This window comes from Leuresthes tenuis, unplaced genomic scaffold (assembly GCF_036924035.1).
Source record: "Leuresthes tenuis unplaced genomic scaffold, fLeuTen1.0.hap1 SCAF_23, whole genome shotgun sequence".
Lineage (NCBI taxonomy): Eukaryota > Metazoa > Chordata > Actinopteri > Atheriniformes > Atherinopsidae > Leuresthes > Leuresthes tenuis.
This window is the reverse complement of record NW_027325377.1, coordinates 25,363,661-25,381,891: the sequence shown is the minus strand read 5'-3', so window position 1 is coordinate 25,381,891 and position 18,231 is coordinate 25,363,661. Positions and strand designations below refer to the sequence as shown.

At 43.1% G+C, this 18,231-nt stretch overlaps 1 protein-coding gene across 3 annotated transcripts in view; it reads left to right on the top strand.

Moving 5' to 3' along the window:
* The first annotated feature begins 4,909 nt into the window (after nt 1–4,909).
* LOC140282590 (kinesin-like protein KIF21A) overlaps nt 4,910–18,231 on the top strand; it is a 49,292-nt gene continuing 35,970 nt past the window's right edge. For 2 of the 3 annotated variants that reach the window (XM_072377072.1, XM_072377071.1), the window contains exon 1: nt 4,911–5,330. In XM_072377072.1, the coding sequence (XP_072233173.1) occupies nt 5,287–5,330 (44 nt within the window). In that variant the 5' untranslated portion in view covers nt 4,911–5,286. Of the gene's footprint in view, nt 5,331–18,231 lie in introns of all 3 variants that reach the window. The other variant, XM_072377070.1, reaches the window with a different exon arrangement.

The window sequence follows — 18,231 nt, the reverse complement described above, 5'->3', positions numbered from 1 at the left end:
GAACCTCTGTAAGAGGCTCTTTGGGTGTAATCTGAACCCCTGTAAGAGGCTCTTTGGGTGTAATCTGAACCCCTGTAAGAGGCTCTTTGGGTGTAATCTGAACCCCTGTAAGAGGCTCTTTGGGTGTAATCTGAACCCCTGTAAGAGGCTCTTTGGGTGTAATCTGAACCTCTGTAAGAGGCTCTTTGGGTGTAATCTGAACCTCTGTAAGAGGCTCTTTGGGTGTAATCTGAACCCCTGTAAGAGGCTCTTTGGGTGTAATCTGAACCCCTGCATGAGGCTCTTTGGGTGTAATCTGAACCTCTGTAAGAGGCTCTTTGGGTGTAATCTGAACCTCTGTAAGAGGCTCTTTGGGTGTAATCTGAACCTCTGTAAGAGGCTCTTTGGGTGTAATCTGAACCTCTGTAAGAGGCTCTTTGGGTGTAATCTGAACCTCTGTAAGAGGCTCTTTGGGTGTAATCTGAACCCCTGTAAGAGGCTCTTTGGGTGTAATTTGAACCCCTGTAAGAGGCTCTTTGGGTGTAATTTGAACCTCTGTAAGAGGCTCTTTGGGTGTAATCTGAACCCCTGTAAGAGGCTCTTTGGGTGTAATCTGAACCCCTGTAAGAGGCTCTTTGGGTGTAATCTGAACCCCTGTAAGAGGCTCTTTGGGTGTAATCTGAACCCCTGCATGAGGCTCTTTGGGTGTAATCTGAACCCCTGCATGAGGCTCTTTGGGTGTAATCTGAACCCCTGCATGAGGCTCTTTGGGTGTAATCTGAACCCCTGCATGAGGCTCTTTGGGTGTAATCTGAACCCCTGCATGAGGCTCTTTGGGTGTAATCTGAACCCCTGCATGAGGCTCTTTGGGTGTAATCTGAACCCCTGCATGAGGCTCTTTGGGTGTAATCTGAACCCCTGCAAGAGGCTCTTTGGGTGTAATCTGAACCCCTGCAAGAGGCTCTTTGGGTGTAATCTGAACCCCTGCAAGAGGCTCTTTGGGTGTAATCTGAACCCCTGCAAGAGGCTCTTTGGGTGTAATCTGAACCCCTGCAAGAGGCTCTTTGGGTGTAATCTGAACCCCTGTAAGAGGCTCTTTGGGTGTAATCTGAACCCCTGTAAGAGGCTCTTTGGGTGTAATCTGAACCCTGTAAGAGGCTCTTTGGGTGTAATCTGAACCCCTGCAAGAGGCTCTTTGGGTGTAATCTGAACCCCTGCATGAGGCTCTTTGGGTGTAATCTGAACCCCTGCAAGAGGCTCTTTGGGTGTAATCTGAACCCCTGCAAGAGGCTCTTTGGGTGTAATCTGAACCCCTGCAAGAGGCTCTTTGGGTGTAATCTGAACCTCTGTAAGAGGTTCTTTGGGTGTCATCTGAACCCCTGTAAGAGGTTCTTTGGGTGTAATCTGAACATCCGTAAGAGGCTCTTTGGGTGTAATCTGAACATCCGTAAGAGGCTCTTTGGGTGTAATCTGAACATCCGTAAGAGGCTCTTTGGGTGTAATCTGAACCTCTGTATGAGGCTCTTTGGGTGTAATCTGAACCTCTGTAAGAGGCTCTTTGGGTGTAATCTGAACCACTGTAAGAGGCTCTTTGGGTGTAATCTGAACCCCTGTAAGAGGCTCTTTGGGTGTAATCTGAACCTCTGTAAGAGGCTCTTTGGGTGTAATCTGAACCTCTGTAAGAGGCTCTTTGGGTGTAATCTGAACCTCTGTAAGAGGCTCTTTGGGTGTAATCTGAACCCCTGTAAGAGGCTCTTTGGGTGTATTCTGAACCTCTGTAAGAGGCTCTTTGGGTGTAATCTGAACCTCTGTAAGAGGCTCTTTGGGTGTAATCTGAACCCCTGCAAGAGGCTCTTTGGGTGTAATCTGAACCCCTGTATGAGGCTCTTTGGGTGTCATCTGAACCCCTGTATGAGGCTCTTTGGGTGTAATCTGAACCCCTGTAAGAGGCTCTTTGGGTGTAATCTGAACCTCTGTAAGAGGCTCTTTGGGTGTAATCTGAACCCCTGTAAGAGGCTCTTTGGGTGTATTCTGAACCCCTGTAAGAGGCTCTTTGGGTGTAATCTGAACCTCTGTAAGAGGCTCTTTGGGTGTAATCTGAACCTCTGTAAGAGGCTCTTTGGGTGTAATCTGAACCTCTGTAAGAGGCTCTTTGGGTGTAATCTGAACCCCTGCAAGAGGCTCTTTGGGTGTAATCTGAACCCCTGCAAGAGGCTCTTTGGGTGTAATCTGAACCCCTGCAAGAGGCTCTTTGGGTGTAATCTGAACCCCTGCAAGAGGCTCTTTGGGTGTAATCTGAACCCCTGTAAGAGGCTCTTTGGGTGTAATCTGAACCCCTGTAAGAGGCTCTTTGGGTGTAATCTGAACCCTGTAAGAGGCTCTTTGGGTGTAATCTGAACCCCTGCATGAGGCTCTTTGGGTGTAATCTGAACCCCTGCATGAGGCTCTTTGGGTGTAATCTGAACCCCTGCAAGAGGCTCTTTGGGTGTAATCTGAACCCCTGCAAGAGGCTCTTTGGGTGTAATCTGAACCCCTGCAAGAGGCTCTTTGGGTGTAATCTGAACCCCTGCAAGAGGCTCTTTGGGTGTAATCTGAACCCCTGCAAGAGGCTCTTTGGGTGTAATCTGAACCTCTGTAAGAGGCTCTTTGGGTGTCATCTGAACCCCTGTAAGAGGCTCTTTGGGTGTAATCTGAACATCCGTAAGAGGCTCTTTGGGTGTAATCTGAACATCCGTAAGAGGCTCTTTGGGTGTAATCTGAACATCCGTAAGAGGCTCTTTGGGTGTAATCTGAACCTCTGTATGAGGCTCTTTGGGTGTAATCTGAACCTCTGTAAGAGGCTCATTGGGTGTAATCTGAACCACTGTAAGAGGCTCTTTGGGTGTAATCTGAACCCCTGTATGAGGCTCTTTGGGTGTAATCTGAACCCCTGTAAGAGGCTCTTTGGGTGTAATCTGAACCTCTGTAAGAGGCTCTTTGGGTGTAATCTGAACCTCTGTAAGAGGCTCTTTGGGTGTAATCTGAACATCCGTAAGAGGCTCTTTGGGTGTAATCTGAACATCCGTAAGAGGCTCTTTGGGTGTAATCTGAACATCCGTAAGAGGCTCTTTGGGTGTAATCTGAACATCCGTAAGAGGCTCTTTGGGTGTAATCTGAACCTCTGTATGAGGCTCTTTGGGTGTAATCTGAACCTCTGTAAGAGGCTCATTGGGTGTAATCTGAACCACTGTAAGAGGCTCTTTGGGTGTAATCTGAACCCCTGTATGAGGCTCTTTGGGTGTAATCTGAACCCCTGTAAGAGGCTCTTTGGGTGTAATCTGAACCTCTGTAAGAGGCTCTTTGGGTGTAATCTGAACCTCTGTAAGAGGCTCTTTGGGTGTAATCTGAACATCCGTAAGAGGCTCTTTGGGTGTAATCTGAACATCCGTAAGAGGCTCTTTGGGTGTAATCTGAACATCCGTAAGAGGCTCTTTGGGTGTAATCTGAACATCCGTAAGAGGCTCTTTGGGTGTAATCTGAACCTCTGTATGAGGCTCTTTGGGTGTAATCTGAACCACTGTAAGAGGCTCATTGGGTGTAATCTGAACCACTGTAAGAGGCTCTTTGGGTGTAATCTGAACCCCTGTATGAGGCTCTTTGGGTGTAATCTGAACCCCTGTAAGAGGCTCTTTGGGTGTAATCTGAACCTCTGTAAGAGGCTCTTTGGGTGTAATCTGAACCTCTGTAAGAGGCTCTTTGGGTGTAATCTGAACCTCTGTAAGAGGCTCTTTGGGTGTAATCTGAACTCTTCAAATGCCACCTTATCCTGAGAGATGATGAAAACGTATTTTCTTGTAAATAAAACAAAATTCTGACAAAGCGTGTTTATTTTTGGTGAATATTGTGTTCCTCTTTGCTCTTTTAGGTGGATAATGAGCGTTTTTCTCAGCAGCTGCTGCTTCCTGGACAACATTGAGCAGTTTGCATTGTGTTTCTCTTTCTTTTCGGAGTATTTTTGGCCACATTAAAGGTTCTCTGCTGCAGAAGATGCTGCTTCGGAGCTCCAGAGATGACAACAATCCCATGTTCCCTGAGTGATGGAGATCGTCCTTTACACTCGGAGCCAAAAACATCAGAGAAATATGCAAATGTTTGAGGAAAACCAAACATTATGGAGCCTGGAAATGAGGGAATATAAAGTATTTGATTTAGAGTTTTACTCTGAGCAGCAGAAGGTAAATAATAAACCCATAAATGAGAAGTTTAACTTCACAATGAGCCTTTAATGAGCCATAAATGTGACTTAACATATAATAAAGTACGTTTTATTCACATCATAATTGATAAAGACGGCAGAAGAAATAAATGAAGCTCTGATATAAAAGCTTAATTTATTTTCTGTGCTAAATTCTTCATAAAAGCCACTTTAAAGCACTTTAAAAATGCTCAAATGAACCCAGAACATGTTCAGTGATTAAAAACCTGAGTTTGTAACCGTTCTTTCCTTTATTTGCTTGTTCTCATGCATCCATGCAGCTGACATGTTGTGTAACATCTGTGAATTAAAGAGTTTAATCATCCAAAAAGCTTTGGTCCCGTTTTAAAGGTGCAGGGACAGAAATGAACCAGCAGCTGGCAGCACGAGCCCAAAATCAGTCCCTCGTGAGTCATTTAAAGAGACAATAACGCATCTAAAGCACAAACTCGTTGTAATTTGGTTTTATTTGGTGAGTTTTGTGTCATTTAATGATGGAAAAGTCAAATATTAACGGATATTTTTTTATTACATTAAAAATTAAGCCACTTAAGTCTTTATTTCTTCAGTTTGTAATATTCCAAGCTTCTGTTTCCTGTATCACGTGCACAGTGAAGGGGTTTTATCCTGCGCTGAACCCAGATGGGATTTAATTGGTATTATTGATCAGTGTGCGCGCTCGTGGGCTGTCCCCTTGCTGGGATTGGTGCGGCTCAGGAGGAGGAGTCTGTCCGGGGAGAAACACGCCAAGCGGTTCCTGGCTCTTCCCCTCACACGCTGCTCTCCACCCGGGCTGGAGGCCGGAACGATGCCGCTGGAGAGGTGACCGACGCCGGGTCCCGAGCCTCACGTCCCCGCGACCATGGCGCGCAGCTCAGTTCCCATTTCGCTGCTGAGCTGCGCACAAAAGATGCGTCTGATTGCCAAACGCACGCCCTGAGGGTGGAAGCTGAGCAGAGGAGCGCTTTGGAGAGGAGTCTGCAGGAGGGGGAGGGCGGCCGAGACGCTGCTGTAAGAGGATAAAGGAAAAAGGGAAATCGAGCTATTTTTAAACGGACTGATTCGGAGGAACCATGAGCAGCGGGCCGGATGAGAGCTCGGTGCGGGTGGCCCTGAGGTAAGGATGGGGCAGAGATGCTCCTGACACACCTGCTGGATCCTCCTGCTTCAGCACCAAGCTTCCCTGCTCCCACCTTCACTTTCTGCGTGTTTTTAGAGGCTTTCCCCAACAAATGTCGCGCTTTTCTCTTCACTGAAGCTCGGGGCTGCGGTTTGATCTTTACTCCAAAAGACACAGACCAGTGGCTTCATTTCTCCTCTGTAACACCTGCTCTGCTTTCAGCTTTATGGGTTTATGAATGAAGATCCCGGTGCTGGAGGAGGGATTAGGCCAAGGTGAGGCCTGTGGCCGCCTACACGCAGCGACCCCCCCTTCATTCTGCTTCAGTCCTCTGGTTTTCAGGCGTTTTATTCATCAGAATAAACACTTTGTAGAGCTTTGGGCCGCCTGATCTGACCCTTGTCCCTGATCTGATGTGACCACAGACTGAATGAGATAAATCAGACCGGTGGGGCTCAGCAGAAGCCCGATAAAAGTCACAGGACAGATCAATGAGGGCCGGGAACCTGAAGGCTGAAAAGCTGCTGCCTCTCATGTTTCTCTTCTTCCTCCTTCGCTGCTCGTCATTCGCTGCGTTCAGACTTTGACCCAGAACTCTATTTACTGAGTCAGCTCAGTTTACAGGCCCGTCTCCCTGCTTCATAGATAATAAATAATCCATAATAAGCCCTGTTTTAGTCTCTGGGAGAAGCTGCTTTCAACAGGGCAGCGAGTCGGTTTCAGGAGTTAGAATCAGCTGAATTCCACCTGAAAGCAACTCGTATCACACCGTTTTATTATTTATTCAACAAAAGCTGAGCACAGAAGCAGTGTGAAACTAAGTGAACCCCTGATTCAGCAGCAGTGAGTGTAAAACTAAGTGAACCCCTGATCCAGCAGCTTCAGCAGCAGTGAGTGTAAAACTAAGTGAACCCCTGATCCAGCCGCTTCAGCAGCAGTGAGTGTAAAACTAAGTGAACCCCTGATCCAGCAGCTTCAGCAGCAGTGGGTGAAAAACTAAGTGAACCCCTGATCCAGCAGCTTCAGCAGCAGTGAGTGAGAAACTAAGTGAACCCCTGATCCAGCAGCTTCAGCAGCAGTGAGCTGCAGTGATGGTTTCCTGTGGGACGTTATCAGTCTCTCTCATGGTTCTGGAGGAATCTCGGCCCTCTTCTCTCCAGCGCTGCTTCAGCTCATTGAGGTTTGCAGCTTTGGTTTCTGCACAGCTCTCTTAAGGTCCCACCACAGCATCTCAGTCAGGCTGAGGTCTGGACTCTGACTGGACCATTGCAACACCTTGATTCTTTTCTTTTTCCCACATTCTGCTGTAGATCTGCTGCTGTGTTTGGGATCTTTGTCCTGTTGATGAGCCAGTTTCAGCCCAGCTTTAGCTGTGGGACAGATGGCCTCACATCTGACTCTAGAATACTTTGGTATCCAGAGGAGTTCATGGTGGACTCAATGACTGCAAGGTGCCCAGGTCCTGTGGCTGCAGAACCAGCCCAGATCATCAGCCCTCCACCACCGTGCTTGACAGCTGGTATGAGGTGTTTGTGCTGATATGCTGTGTTTGGTTTCCTCCAAACGTGCTGCTGTGCATTAGGACCAAACATCTCCACTTTGCTCTGGTCTGTCCAAAGGACATTGTTCCAGAAGTCTTGAGCTTTGTTCAGATGCAGCTTTGCAAACCTAAGCTGTGCTGCCATGTTCTTTTTAGAGAGAAGAGGCTTTCTCCTGCAGCCCTTCCAAACAAGCCATCCTTGTTCAGTCTTTTTCTAACTGTGCTGTCATGACCTTTGACCTTTAACATGCTAACTGAGGCCTGTAGAGTCTGAGATGTAGCTCTGGGCTTCTTCACCTTGGGGTAAACTTGCTGGGATGCAGCAGCACCTGGCTGCTACTGTGGAAGCAGTAAGGGTTCACTTAGTTTTTCACACACTGCTTCTGTGTTTTCTTCATAGGTTAAAATAAGTGTGTGGGGGGGGGGGGGGGGGGGGTATATTTCACATTCAAATGAGTGTAACATGAGAAATTAGCCGTAAAACTGGTTTTATGAGCTGGTCTCTGACCTGCTATTGTTTCTTTGTAGAAAGGGCGGGTTCACTTATTATTTGGAGAACTCTTTGATCGTATGTGACGGTTTCTTTAATGTTGGTAAATAGCAGAGATTCTTATTGGCTCTTTCTTTCTTTTAAATGGTGGATTATGGTCTTTTATTTGATTTGATCTTTTGAAGTCAGAGTAAACATGACTCGGCTTTGTTCCTCAGGACTTTAATGATTAGAAATGATAATAAAACGGATAAATGTGCTTGTTGGAATGGATGTGAAGATGATATTGATTGTGGTCTTGAACCTGCTCGTGCTTGTAAGAGGATTCGCTGACGGGAACATTTTGTTTGCTTTCTTCTGAGCTCAGAGCCACATCTGACCTGAGAAGAAACGCTTTGTCACGACTCGTCACAGGCACCCAAACCCAAAGGGTGATGTCATAACCCTGTGAGCTGATTTTAGCACATTCATCACATGAATCACACACCTTTCTGTGGGCGGGAAAGAGTAATATGTGAAGATGTTTTGGGTTTATTAGAAACAGGGAAGCACAGATGGAACTATGAAAGAAACCATGACCAATGGTAATGGTTTCAATCCATTATAACAGTAACAAAGTTTAATACTTAGTTGAATTTGTAGGTATTTCTGCACATAGATGTCTGAAAAAAACTGTGATGTCATTCACTGCTAAGGTGGCTTTCATTTTTATCACTCGTCACTGGCTTCTTATCCCCGCAGTTCATATAATCCCTAAGTTTTAGTCAGGAATATAGCTATCTTTTCCATATAGAATAAAACTGCATGATATTCCAGCAGATACAGAGAAAGTTGACACTATATGAAGCATGCGTGACAAGTTGTTCATTGTAGCTATTTAGCTAATGCTAGCATCCTAACTTCAAGAGCACACAAAATGCTCAAATTTGTTTTGGCTTTTGTTTTTGGCTACTATACAGATGAATTCACATCACAGGCTAATGTTAGGTTAGCAACAGTAGCTGAACGGGTGCAAAGTTAGCAGCTAGCTTTGAGTTAGCTTGTGTAGCGTTTAGCTATCATTTGGAATGGTTTTATGCTACTTAAACAAAATCTAATTTTTAATATATGTGATGAAACAACATGAATAAGACATAATATTACCTCAAGTAATGCCACATTATTTATTATCATAAACCTAGACTTTTTCATTTCAAGGCCCAGAAAATAGAAATATTCTATATATTTAAGCTGAACTGATAATTTGTTTCCTGTGTTGAGGTGAAGTCACTTTTATGTTTGAAGTTTAAGGTTTAAGTGGGTGTTTGAATTAGTTTTACCAGGAAAAAAGACACATGGCTTCAAATTACTTTCCCTCTTTTTATGCTAGCTGCATAAACTTGCATGTGCAAGCTAAGCTAACAGGCTAACAAGTGCAGTTTGAGCTACAAACATGTGGCAAAACCAATAAATTAAATGTGCTGGTACTTATGTTGTAGTATTTACACTGAAGCACATTGTTGTAATAGTACCAGCTACAGGTTCTGGATTTGGGCTTTTATTGTTCCTTGTAGCTGCTCCGTCTTCGGGACATTTGGGGAACCTTTAAGGACATATCCTCTCACCTCTCATCTTAAAAGCTGCTACTTTTTACCTTCTAAGCTCGGTGAGGCTTTAATCTCTGTGTTTTCACCCAGAAAACAGTTGAGGCTCCAGACTTTCCCAGCACAACGAGCTGTTAAAACAACAGAAAATTTGAATTGAGTGTCATAACAAAGAAATTGAATCTGTTGCAAAGTAAATAATGTTGCATATTTTTCTTAAGCTGTCCAAAGATTGTGCTGACAGAAGTGGAACCTTAAGAAAACGTGTCATCTTTAACTGATGGTGTAGTCGAGGATAATGACTGGAAGCCTGTTCATCCCCCACTAAATCACTCTGAAACCCAGCTTCTTGTTGGTGTTTTCAGCTCCTCTAATTGCGTGGCAACATTCTTATTATTATGAAGCTGTGCTGAACTCGGTCTTAACTGCATCTGAAATATTGGGGCTGTCAGTTTCAGCCAGCAGGTTGCCAACCAGGACCTGCCTGAACCTGCAGGGCGACTCTGTCTGTTAACGGCTTCCTAATCCCCCATCCCAACAGGTCCCGAGAGATGAAATAAGCCTTTATCATCTTCCTTTTTTCTGTGGAAACAGACTGAAGAGGAAAAGAAAAGGTGGGGTAGCAGCACAGAGATGAGGCGCTTCAGTCCTAAACTGAGCCTTCACTGACCTCCCATGTGTGTGTGTTCATGCACAGCCGCACACGCACGTTTTTCTTCTTCTGTGAAAGCAATGCGAGGATTATCTGAGAGGAAGTTTCAGAGCCGGTGAGGTGGTCAGTATCCTCGAAGTGCAGCTTTAATAATTAAGCTCCTGCAGCAGGAGTTAGCTAGCAGCAAGGCTTCGGGTTACCTTTAAAGTCCCTGCAGGTGGCTTTTCCTTTTTAATTAGTTAATTAATGATAAACTTTATCACAAATATGGTTTCAGTGGGATGTTTAGATCAAATCCATCTGACTACAAGTCAAAGGTTTTCTTTGACACTTTTTGTTTTTGGAAGTTAAAGAATGAAATTACATATGAAGGCATTGCTTTGAATTATTCGGGGAACATCTTAGAGGCAGAATTAAAGCCCCTATTTCTTTGTTATGTCTTTGCATTTTAATCCTTTTAATCTGTCAGCTTTACTTCCTGTTTTATTTTCGGTTTACACCTGAGATATCTGTCTCCTCCTTGGTGTCATCGGATAGTTACTCCTGTCAGTATTAGCTGTGTTTGATTCCTTTATTTTCATTCATGACTCTTCTCCGCTGCTTCCTGGTGTTTTAGTTTCTGTTTTTCTTGGACTTTACGGAGCATCTGCTCCTGTCTTACATCATAAGTTAATAAAGATGAACTTTTGTCCTGTGAGCAGGTGCAACACAGAGGTAAACATGCCCCGAAGCATTATGCTAATTCAAAATGAACACGTGTTCAGTTAAAAATAGGGTTTAAATCATAGAGTTCCAGTTTGATTTAGTTGTTGATTAACTGTGTTTTTAAGGATAACTGAGTTTAAAGTGGAAGATGATTCATGTTGGACAAAGAAAGTTAGTTTTGTCTAATTGTTATTATTTTAAGATGATATTCGTTAGCTTCTCGCTTCGTGTTCCACCTGATGGGATTCAACTCGGATCTATTTAACGTCCTCATTCAGGACATCTTTGTTCAGACTAAAGTGGAATTTAATGAACAAATGTTTCAGAAAGACGTGTAAAATATGATTTAAAACACACAGAAAGTAGACCCGATGCTCGCTGCGTATAAACCAGCATCATCCAGCTCAGACCGCTGCACTCTGACCTCTTTGGATGATTGAGATTAGTGTGTGTTTGTGATGAATATTCATGAACCAACTCGAGTGAACTGAGACACAAAAGCAAAGCGAGCTGTTCGCCGGCTGCCAGCTGCTGCCATGTTCGGCTCAATAATTTCTGTCCAAGCAGCTCAGCCAAAGGTTCGTTGTGATAGATTTAAACCTTTGAAGGACTGAAACTGCTATAATCTGAAATAAATATAAAAATATATGTAATTGATTACATTTATAGGATGATAAATGCTACTAAAATGAAAAATAATCTAATTAAATGTGAATTAAAGACATTTTTCTGCTTTAATTTTAAACTGCGCACATTTTAATTGGAGTTAATGTTTGTTTTTCTACTGTAAAGGAAAATAATATAGAAATAAATACAAGAAGAACAAACTAACAAAGGAAGAAATTAAATGGATTTGAATTAAAATAACAAATAAAATGGAAAACTGAGAAATAAAGAGCAACATTAACTCGAGCTTAAACTAATGCAGTTTAAAATTAAAGCAGAAAAATGTGTTTATTTCACATTTAATTAAATTATTTCTGCATAAATTGTTAAGTTATTTAATTTCAGTTGCATTTATCATCATATAGCCTCATGTTTTTAGCCCTTTATGCCAGTTTCGGTCCTCCGTACGACACGTGTCCCAAAATAAAGACAAAACATACATTTTTCTCTGCTCTTATCTTCACGGATCTACAGTTTTGCAGCTTTAACCCTGAGTTTCCGTTTGACACATGTGGGCGATGACTGTCCTTGTTCACGAGGAATGTTTCCATGAAGCTGGTATCGGCGCTGGAGGCCAGCGGCGTGTTCGTATCCGTCCTCTCCGGCCGCCTGTCAGGCCGATAAACGCCGTCCCCTCCACACTTCTCCACCTCTCCCTCCTTCCTGCCCACCGACCTTTGACCCGGGAAGCTCTTTTCAAGGCTTTGGTCCTGTGAAAGGGCACCAGTCAGCATGGGGGGGGACTAAAAGGCTGAGTCAGCAGACTGTGCTCTTGTTTTTTTTCCTGTTTCCCGCTCCTACTTTCTTTGCGTCATTCCCAGATTCCCTCGTTTCCACACCGGAGAGAAGTCCTGGATATGAGAGTGAAAGCAGGTTCTGCTCCAGAAGTGACCCTGAAGCACCGAGTCTCAACCTGTTCCTGACTCAAAATATGAATCATTTTTAACTCGAGTCCAAAGAAATGATCAAAACTTCCTACATTAAACACGCAGAAGTGGAAAGTTGCGCCAACTTCTCACTTCTAAGGTATATTAACTTATTTAAGTGAACTGTTTATGGCTGTAGGAACGACTGAGGAAGGTACTGAAGTAAAGTCTCAGAACCAACAGGTCCAAGAGGGGAAACCCATCCATCCCTCTCCTCAGCAACACTCTTCAGCTCCTCCTGGAGAATTCTGAGGTGTTCCCAGGTCAGATGGGATATATAACCCCCCCCAGTGGGTTCTGGTTCTGACCCGGGGCCTCCTCCCAGGAGGCATCCTAACCAGAGGAACCACCTCAGCTGACTCCTTTCTATGTGGAGGAGCAGCGGCTCTACTCCGAGCTCCTCCCTCTGGATGTTGGAGCTCCTCCCCCCGGATGATGGAGCTCCTCCCTCTGGATGGTGGAGCTCCTCCCCCTCGGATGGTGGAGCTCCTCCCCTGATGGTGGAGCTCCTCCCCTCTGGATGGTGGAGCTCCTCCCTCTGGATGGTGGAGCTCCTCCCTCTGGATGGTGGAGCTCCTCCCCTCTGGATGGTGGAGCTCCTCCTCCTGATGGTGGAGCTCCTCCCCCTTGACGTTGGAGCCCCTCCCCCCGGATGTTGGAGCTCCTCCCCCCATCTCTAAGGCTGAGCCCCGCCCCCCTCTAAAGGAAACTCATTTCAGCCGCTTGTATCCACGACCTCCTTCTTTGGGTCAGAACCCAGATCTGTGAGCTCAGGTGAGGGTTGGAACAAAGATGGAGCAGGAACCTGAAAGCTTCTCCTTCCGGCTCAGCTTCACCAAACGGACCGGAGCAGCGCCCTCATTACTGCTGACGAAGCCCCGATCCGTCTGTCCATCTCTGATCCAACTCACCATCACTGAGAACCAGGTCCAGAGATGCTGAAACTGCTCCAGCTGAGGCAGAGACTCAGCCCGACCCGGAGGTTCAGAACCAGGGCCTCAGATCTGGAGGAGCTGCTTCACACTCAGCTGAGGCAGAGACTCACTTTTTCTTATTTCTTATTGTTTGTTATAGATTGAGCAGAAGAAATCGTGAAACTGATCCATCATATTTCATATTTTATTGATGCTGCGGTGCTAAAAAACCTCACAAAGCAACCGGAGTTATTGGATTTTATTTGGATGCTTCCTCCTATCATAGATTTGTAGTTTTTCAATCCAGGTCCTGCACATGTTAGAGTTTCTTCAGGTTGCTGCTCTCACTGAAGACGGTGATCCATTAAATTGACTCTTGATGTCGAGATTAGCTGCTAGATGCCTTTTCACCCCACTAAGGATCTATTTTCCATCATCTGTGTCTCTTTGTTGCTCAGGGCAACCGTTAAACCTCAGTCAACATAAACATATCACACAAGTTTATGTGAGTCATGTGGACTGAGAGGACCTAAAGTAACTATGATCTATTTCTAACCCTGTTAATGCAGCAAAGGGTCGTATTTATGTGTTTTAACAGACTTTATTAGAGGTGTGAAGACTAATTCACAGAAAATAGAATTATGTTTGTTGTGTCTGTTTTTTAAATGATATCCAACATGTTGTCTGATGAAGCCCAGTTTTTATTTCACAGCTTTTCCAGACTTTTGCTTTATGTCTCGGGGACTTTCGGTCTGACTGGCGGCATAAACCTCCCGTTTATTTACCGCCCGATATAACTCAAATCATTTCAGCAGAGCGATAAAATAATACTTTGTTGGAAGTGGGAGAGAGTCATGATCATATGATGGTGACTTCACCCCAGAACTGATGTGAGTTTGAGGCGTTTCTGCTCACTGAGCCTTTTTCAACCTGGAGATTCTGTCGAAACAAAAAGGTTCAGACGGCAGATTCCTTCAGGCACGCCATCAAATATCTAGTTTGATCAGAGAAGGCCTTCATGGCAGCCTATGAGGCAGATTCTGGATCAAGATCATAAAATCTTCAAGAAACTAAGGTAACAAGCACAGCCTGTAAAAGGCAGAAATGTGAGAAAGAAGCTGAGAGTTCCACCTCTAAAATATTGGAAATCTCACATTTCAGGCTGCTCCAGATTCTGGTATTTATGAAATATTTATTATGTACAGGATCGCCTTTTCTTTAAGGATTTAAGAAGTGAAATTCAAGGATTTTAGGGAGTTGTGCCCCTGTTTTGTCTCCCTGTAATTCCCTGCTTCTCTCATTTTCCCATGATGATGTCAGGTGATGATGAGCGGAGAGAAGAGTCTTGTTTTCTTCTGCCTTTTGGGCTCAGATGTGCTTTTCTATTTCTGCCGAGTCACTGTGTGCCCTCAGCCGTGCACTCAGCCGTGCACGAGGATGAGTGAAACACAAACTCCACCAACATCAGACGACAGAGGATCAGCCGGCAGAAGGCCCAGAATTTATTCGGTGCACATTAATGATCGACAGCATCTCTTGGGAGTGATTAGCAGTGATGTCAGCGAGCGCTAATATGTTTCAGGAAGGATGACATCAGCAGCAGCAGGGTCTCTTTTTTTTAGTTTATATCTTCTCATAAGCAGGAAATGACCTGAAACTATCTCAGAAATATTGATTGTTGTCTTAAAGCACTGAAGTGAGCTCATGTGGCACTAAAACAGTTTGTGCAGCGCTTTGATCAGCTTTCATCGAAGTGCCTTTTCAGTGAACTTTCAGTCTCTAAAATCAAGGTGAAGGAAGATGAAGTCTGGGTTTTTTCACTGTGTGCATGTGGAGTTCACGGCTCCTCAAACAGGCAAAGTAATCGAAGTAATGGGACTGAAAGCAGGAGCCTAACAAGACTTGTCTCATGGGTTCAGGCTCACAAAGTCCTTCTGTGCATATCTTAAATGTTTTATGCGGATAAAGACTACACACTGTTCATTTTTATGGGTTCATTGAACTCTGTCTCATCACTCAAGACTCCTATCATCAGTCAGTTCCACTCAGATTTATTTCTTTACTGAGCTCAGTTTACTTTAATAACTGTCGTCATGTTGGACAAGGCTGGCTCGCTGAATTACTAATGACTGTCAAAGTGTTTGAGAATCTTTTCTCGATTGGCATCTGTTCATCAAACAGTAAACCTTAAGCTAAAAAAGTCATTTGAAGGAATTGAAAAAACATTGTTTATGAAACCGTAAATGTTTACATAGCAATGAATTGCTTAAAAATTCAGTTTACTGCAGAAGACTTTCCAGTACTTTACCAATACACAGCATTTTATCGTAGCTTAGCTTAACTTAGCTTTGGCTATCTTAGCTTTAGCTGAGCTTAGCTTAATTTAGCTTAGCTTTGGCTATCTTAGCTTTAGCTGAGCTTAGCTTAATTTAGCTTAGCTTTGCCTATCTTAGCTTTAGCTGAGCTTAGCTTAATTTAGCTTAGCTTTGCCTATCTTAGCTTTAGCTGAGCTTAGCTTTGCCTATCTTAGCTTTAGCTGAGTTTATCTTAATTTAGATTAGCTTTGCCTATCTTAGCTTTAGCTGAGTTTAGCTTAATTTAGCTTAGCTTTGCCTATCTTAACTTTAGCTGAGTTTAGCTTAATTTAGCTTAGCTTTGCCTATCTTAGCTTTAGCTGAGCTTAACTTAACTTAGCTTCAGCTATCTTAGCTTTAGCTGAGCTTAGCGTAACTTAGCTTCAGCTATCTTAGCTTTAGCTGAGCTTAGCGTAACTTAGCTTAGGCTATCTTAGCGTTAGCTGAGCTTAGCTTAACTTATCTTAGCTTTGCCTATCTTAGCTTTAGCTGAGCTTAGCTTAACTTAGTTTAGCTTTGCCTATCTTAGCTTAGCTTAACTAGTTAGTGAGTTAGTTAATTTGGTAGTTAGTTGAAATAGTGTGCACCTTTGGCCATGACAGCAGTCTTTCTGAGCACTACCTTTCTTTGTTGTGGTTGTTGCTCTTGCAGATCTAGAGTTTTACTGTTCATATTCATAACATTATGTGTTAACGTTACATCGAAATGGTGGAAATGGAGTCATAGACCACTTTGAGTTGGCGTGGGGGGGGGGCTGATCTCTACTTTCATGAATCTGAATCAACAATCTGAGGAAGTTTGGGTAAAATGTGCACATTAAGCAGAGGTGGGGTTGAATTTCTTGGATAAACAGCCCGTGCAGAGTCGGTATGTGTCACTGTAGAACGGTGGATTAGCGCTCCAAGTCCCTGCTGAGGTGTAACCTTCACTCAGGTAGAGAAAAAGAATGTTTTGGGTTGAACCACAGCGTGAGGCCCCCCAGATAATAATCACAGCTAAAGTCAGGCAGTTACACTAATAATACACTTTCTCATCTCTCACCTGTTTACGTTTAGGAGAGGTGTGCAACTTGCATTAGTTGTGACTGCACACATACTCTATAAGAAATCAAAATAGAGTCAGAACTTTGTCCACATCATGACTGTAACCCTGGGACATGCAACTATTTCTAATAGTGGCTAAGCCCTGTCGGCTAATAGCCCAGAGGTAGCTAGCTTAGCATTTATGTATGTTTATTTTCTCACAATTAAGAATCCTCCACATGTTAGTTTTTGTAAAGTAGCTAAATAGAAAACACCAACATGCTAACACATAACGTGGTAAACAACCTGGATATTTCAGTACGTTAGCATGTTAGCATTATAATAGCGCTCATGTTAGCATACTGATGTAAGCATTTAGCTCAAGTCTCAGTTCCATAAAGACAGTAGTTTCTGGGCACAGAAATTACAGGAATGATTACTGAAATAATGAATATTGTGTCAGCATAAGTTGAATAATGGTGCAAAGCTAAGAAAGAAATAATAGTAGAGCTTTAGGGCTTTTACTTAAGCTTTTCGCTTAGCTTACGCTAAGTCAGTTCAGTGAGAAGGTCTTATGTGCAAACAGATAATAGACAGTGGTTCCTTCCTAATGTGTAGATAATCATCAGTGTTCAGTCTGGGCAGTAATTATTATGTGGAGTCTTTTTCTTTCCCTCTCTCTTTTCTTCAGCTTTCTTTTCCTTTCATTTTCATCTTTGTCCCTCACTTGGTTGCTGTATGAATGGAATAAACTGGAGATGTCACAATCGGATACACTGGGCACTTATTCACGGTGGGGCTACAGTTATAAAGCTCTGTTCCCTCGGTTTCTTTGTGAGGAACACTCACAAATTTTATAAAAGCGACTTCTAGTTTTTTTACTGCAAACACTTGAAATGAACAACAGCCCATTGACTTGTTGCCCTCACTGTAAACAGCCATGAGTGCCCCCATTGTTACACTGGATTAAAGTTCTCTGTCAAGTGTTGGGAAGGTGGCCAAAGGGATTAATGTAAAATCACTCCCGTAATTCCCCAAACCAAATCAAATCCTACCAAATCAAAGACTGCTCGGAAGAACTAAAGCCTCTCACTATAATAAACACATACCTGGAACAACATCTGTTCTGTATGGTTGAATTAACACTTTCGTATATCATAAAGCTACATTAATCCATGTTTTAACTTCAGCAACGATTACTTTGTGTAACAAATGAAGGTCGGTTCATTACATTGAGCTCACAAATAACTCCTCTGAATCCCTCCATTTAGGTGTCAGATTAATTAATCCATACAGTTATTTTATATGCAAATAATCAGTTTAAATCTGGCGCGTTTTATCATCTTTCATACACTGTGCAAGTAGTACATGTTAAAATCTGATAGAATTGTAGGGAAAATGGTGTGAATAATCATGCTCAGGGTTAGGGTTATCAGCTCAGGGTTTGATCCATCAAAAGCTAAGAAGGTACAATTATTGCAATGTTACAAAAACAGGTTGAAACTGGGTATTTATGTTTCTGTACAGCCCTTTGTCCTGTTCATGTTTTTCTAGCCTAAGTTGCTGTTTAGGTGTCAGGGTCACCGAGGTAAAAAAAAATATAGAAGAACTGTTGATTAGTTTCCCATTTCAAGAACACCGTTGAAATGTCAAAAGTAAAGTTAAAGTACTGAAAGAATAACGTCAAAATGTTGGGAATAAAGTGGTAATTATTCCTGAATAGATTCGTAATGTGAAGAATATAATTTAAATACTTAAAGAATAGTTGAATGTTGAGAATAAAGTCGAAATACTTGGAGAAGAAAGTCGAAATACTTCGAGAATAAAGTCGAAATACTTCAGAAGAAAGTCGAAAGACTTCAGAAGAAAGTCGAAATACTTTGAGAAGAAAGTCGAAATACTTCAGAAGAAAGTCGAAAGACTTCAGAAGAAAGTCGAAAGACTTCAGAAGAAAGTCGAAAGACTTCAGAAGAAAGTCGAAATACTTCAGAATAAAGTCGAAATACTTCAGAAGAAAGTCGAAATACTTGGAGAAGAAAGTCGAAA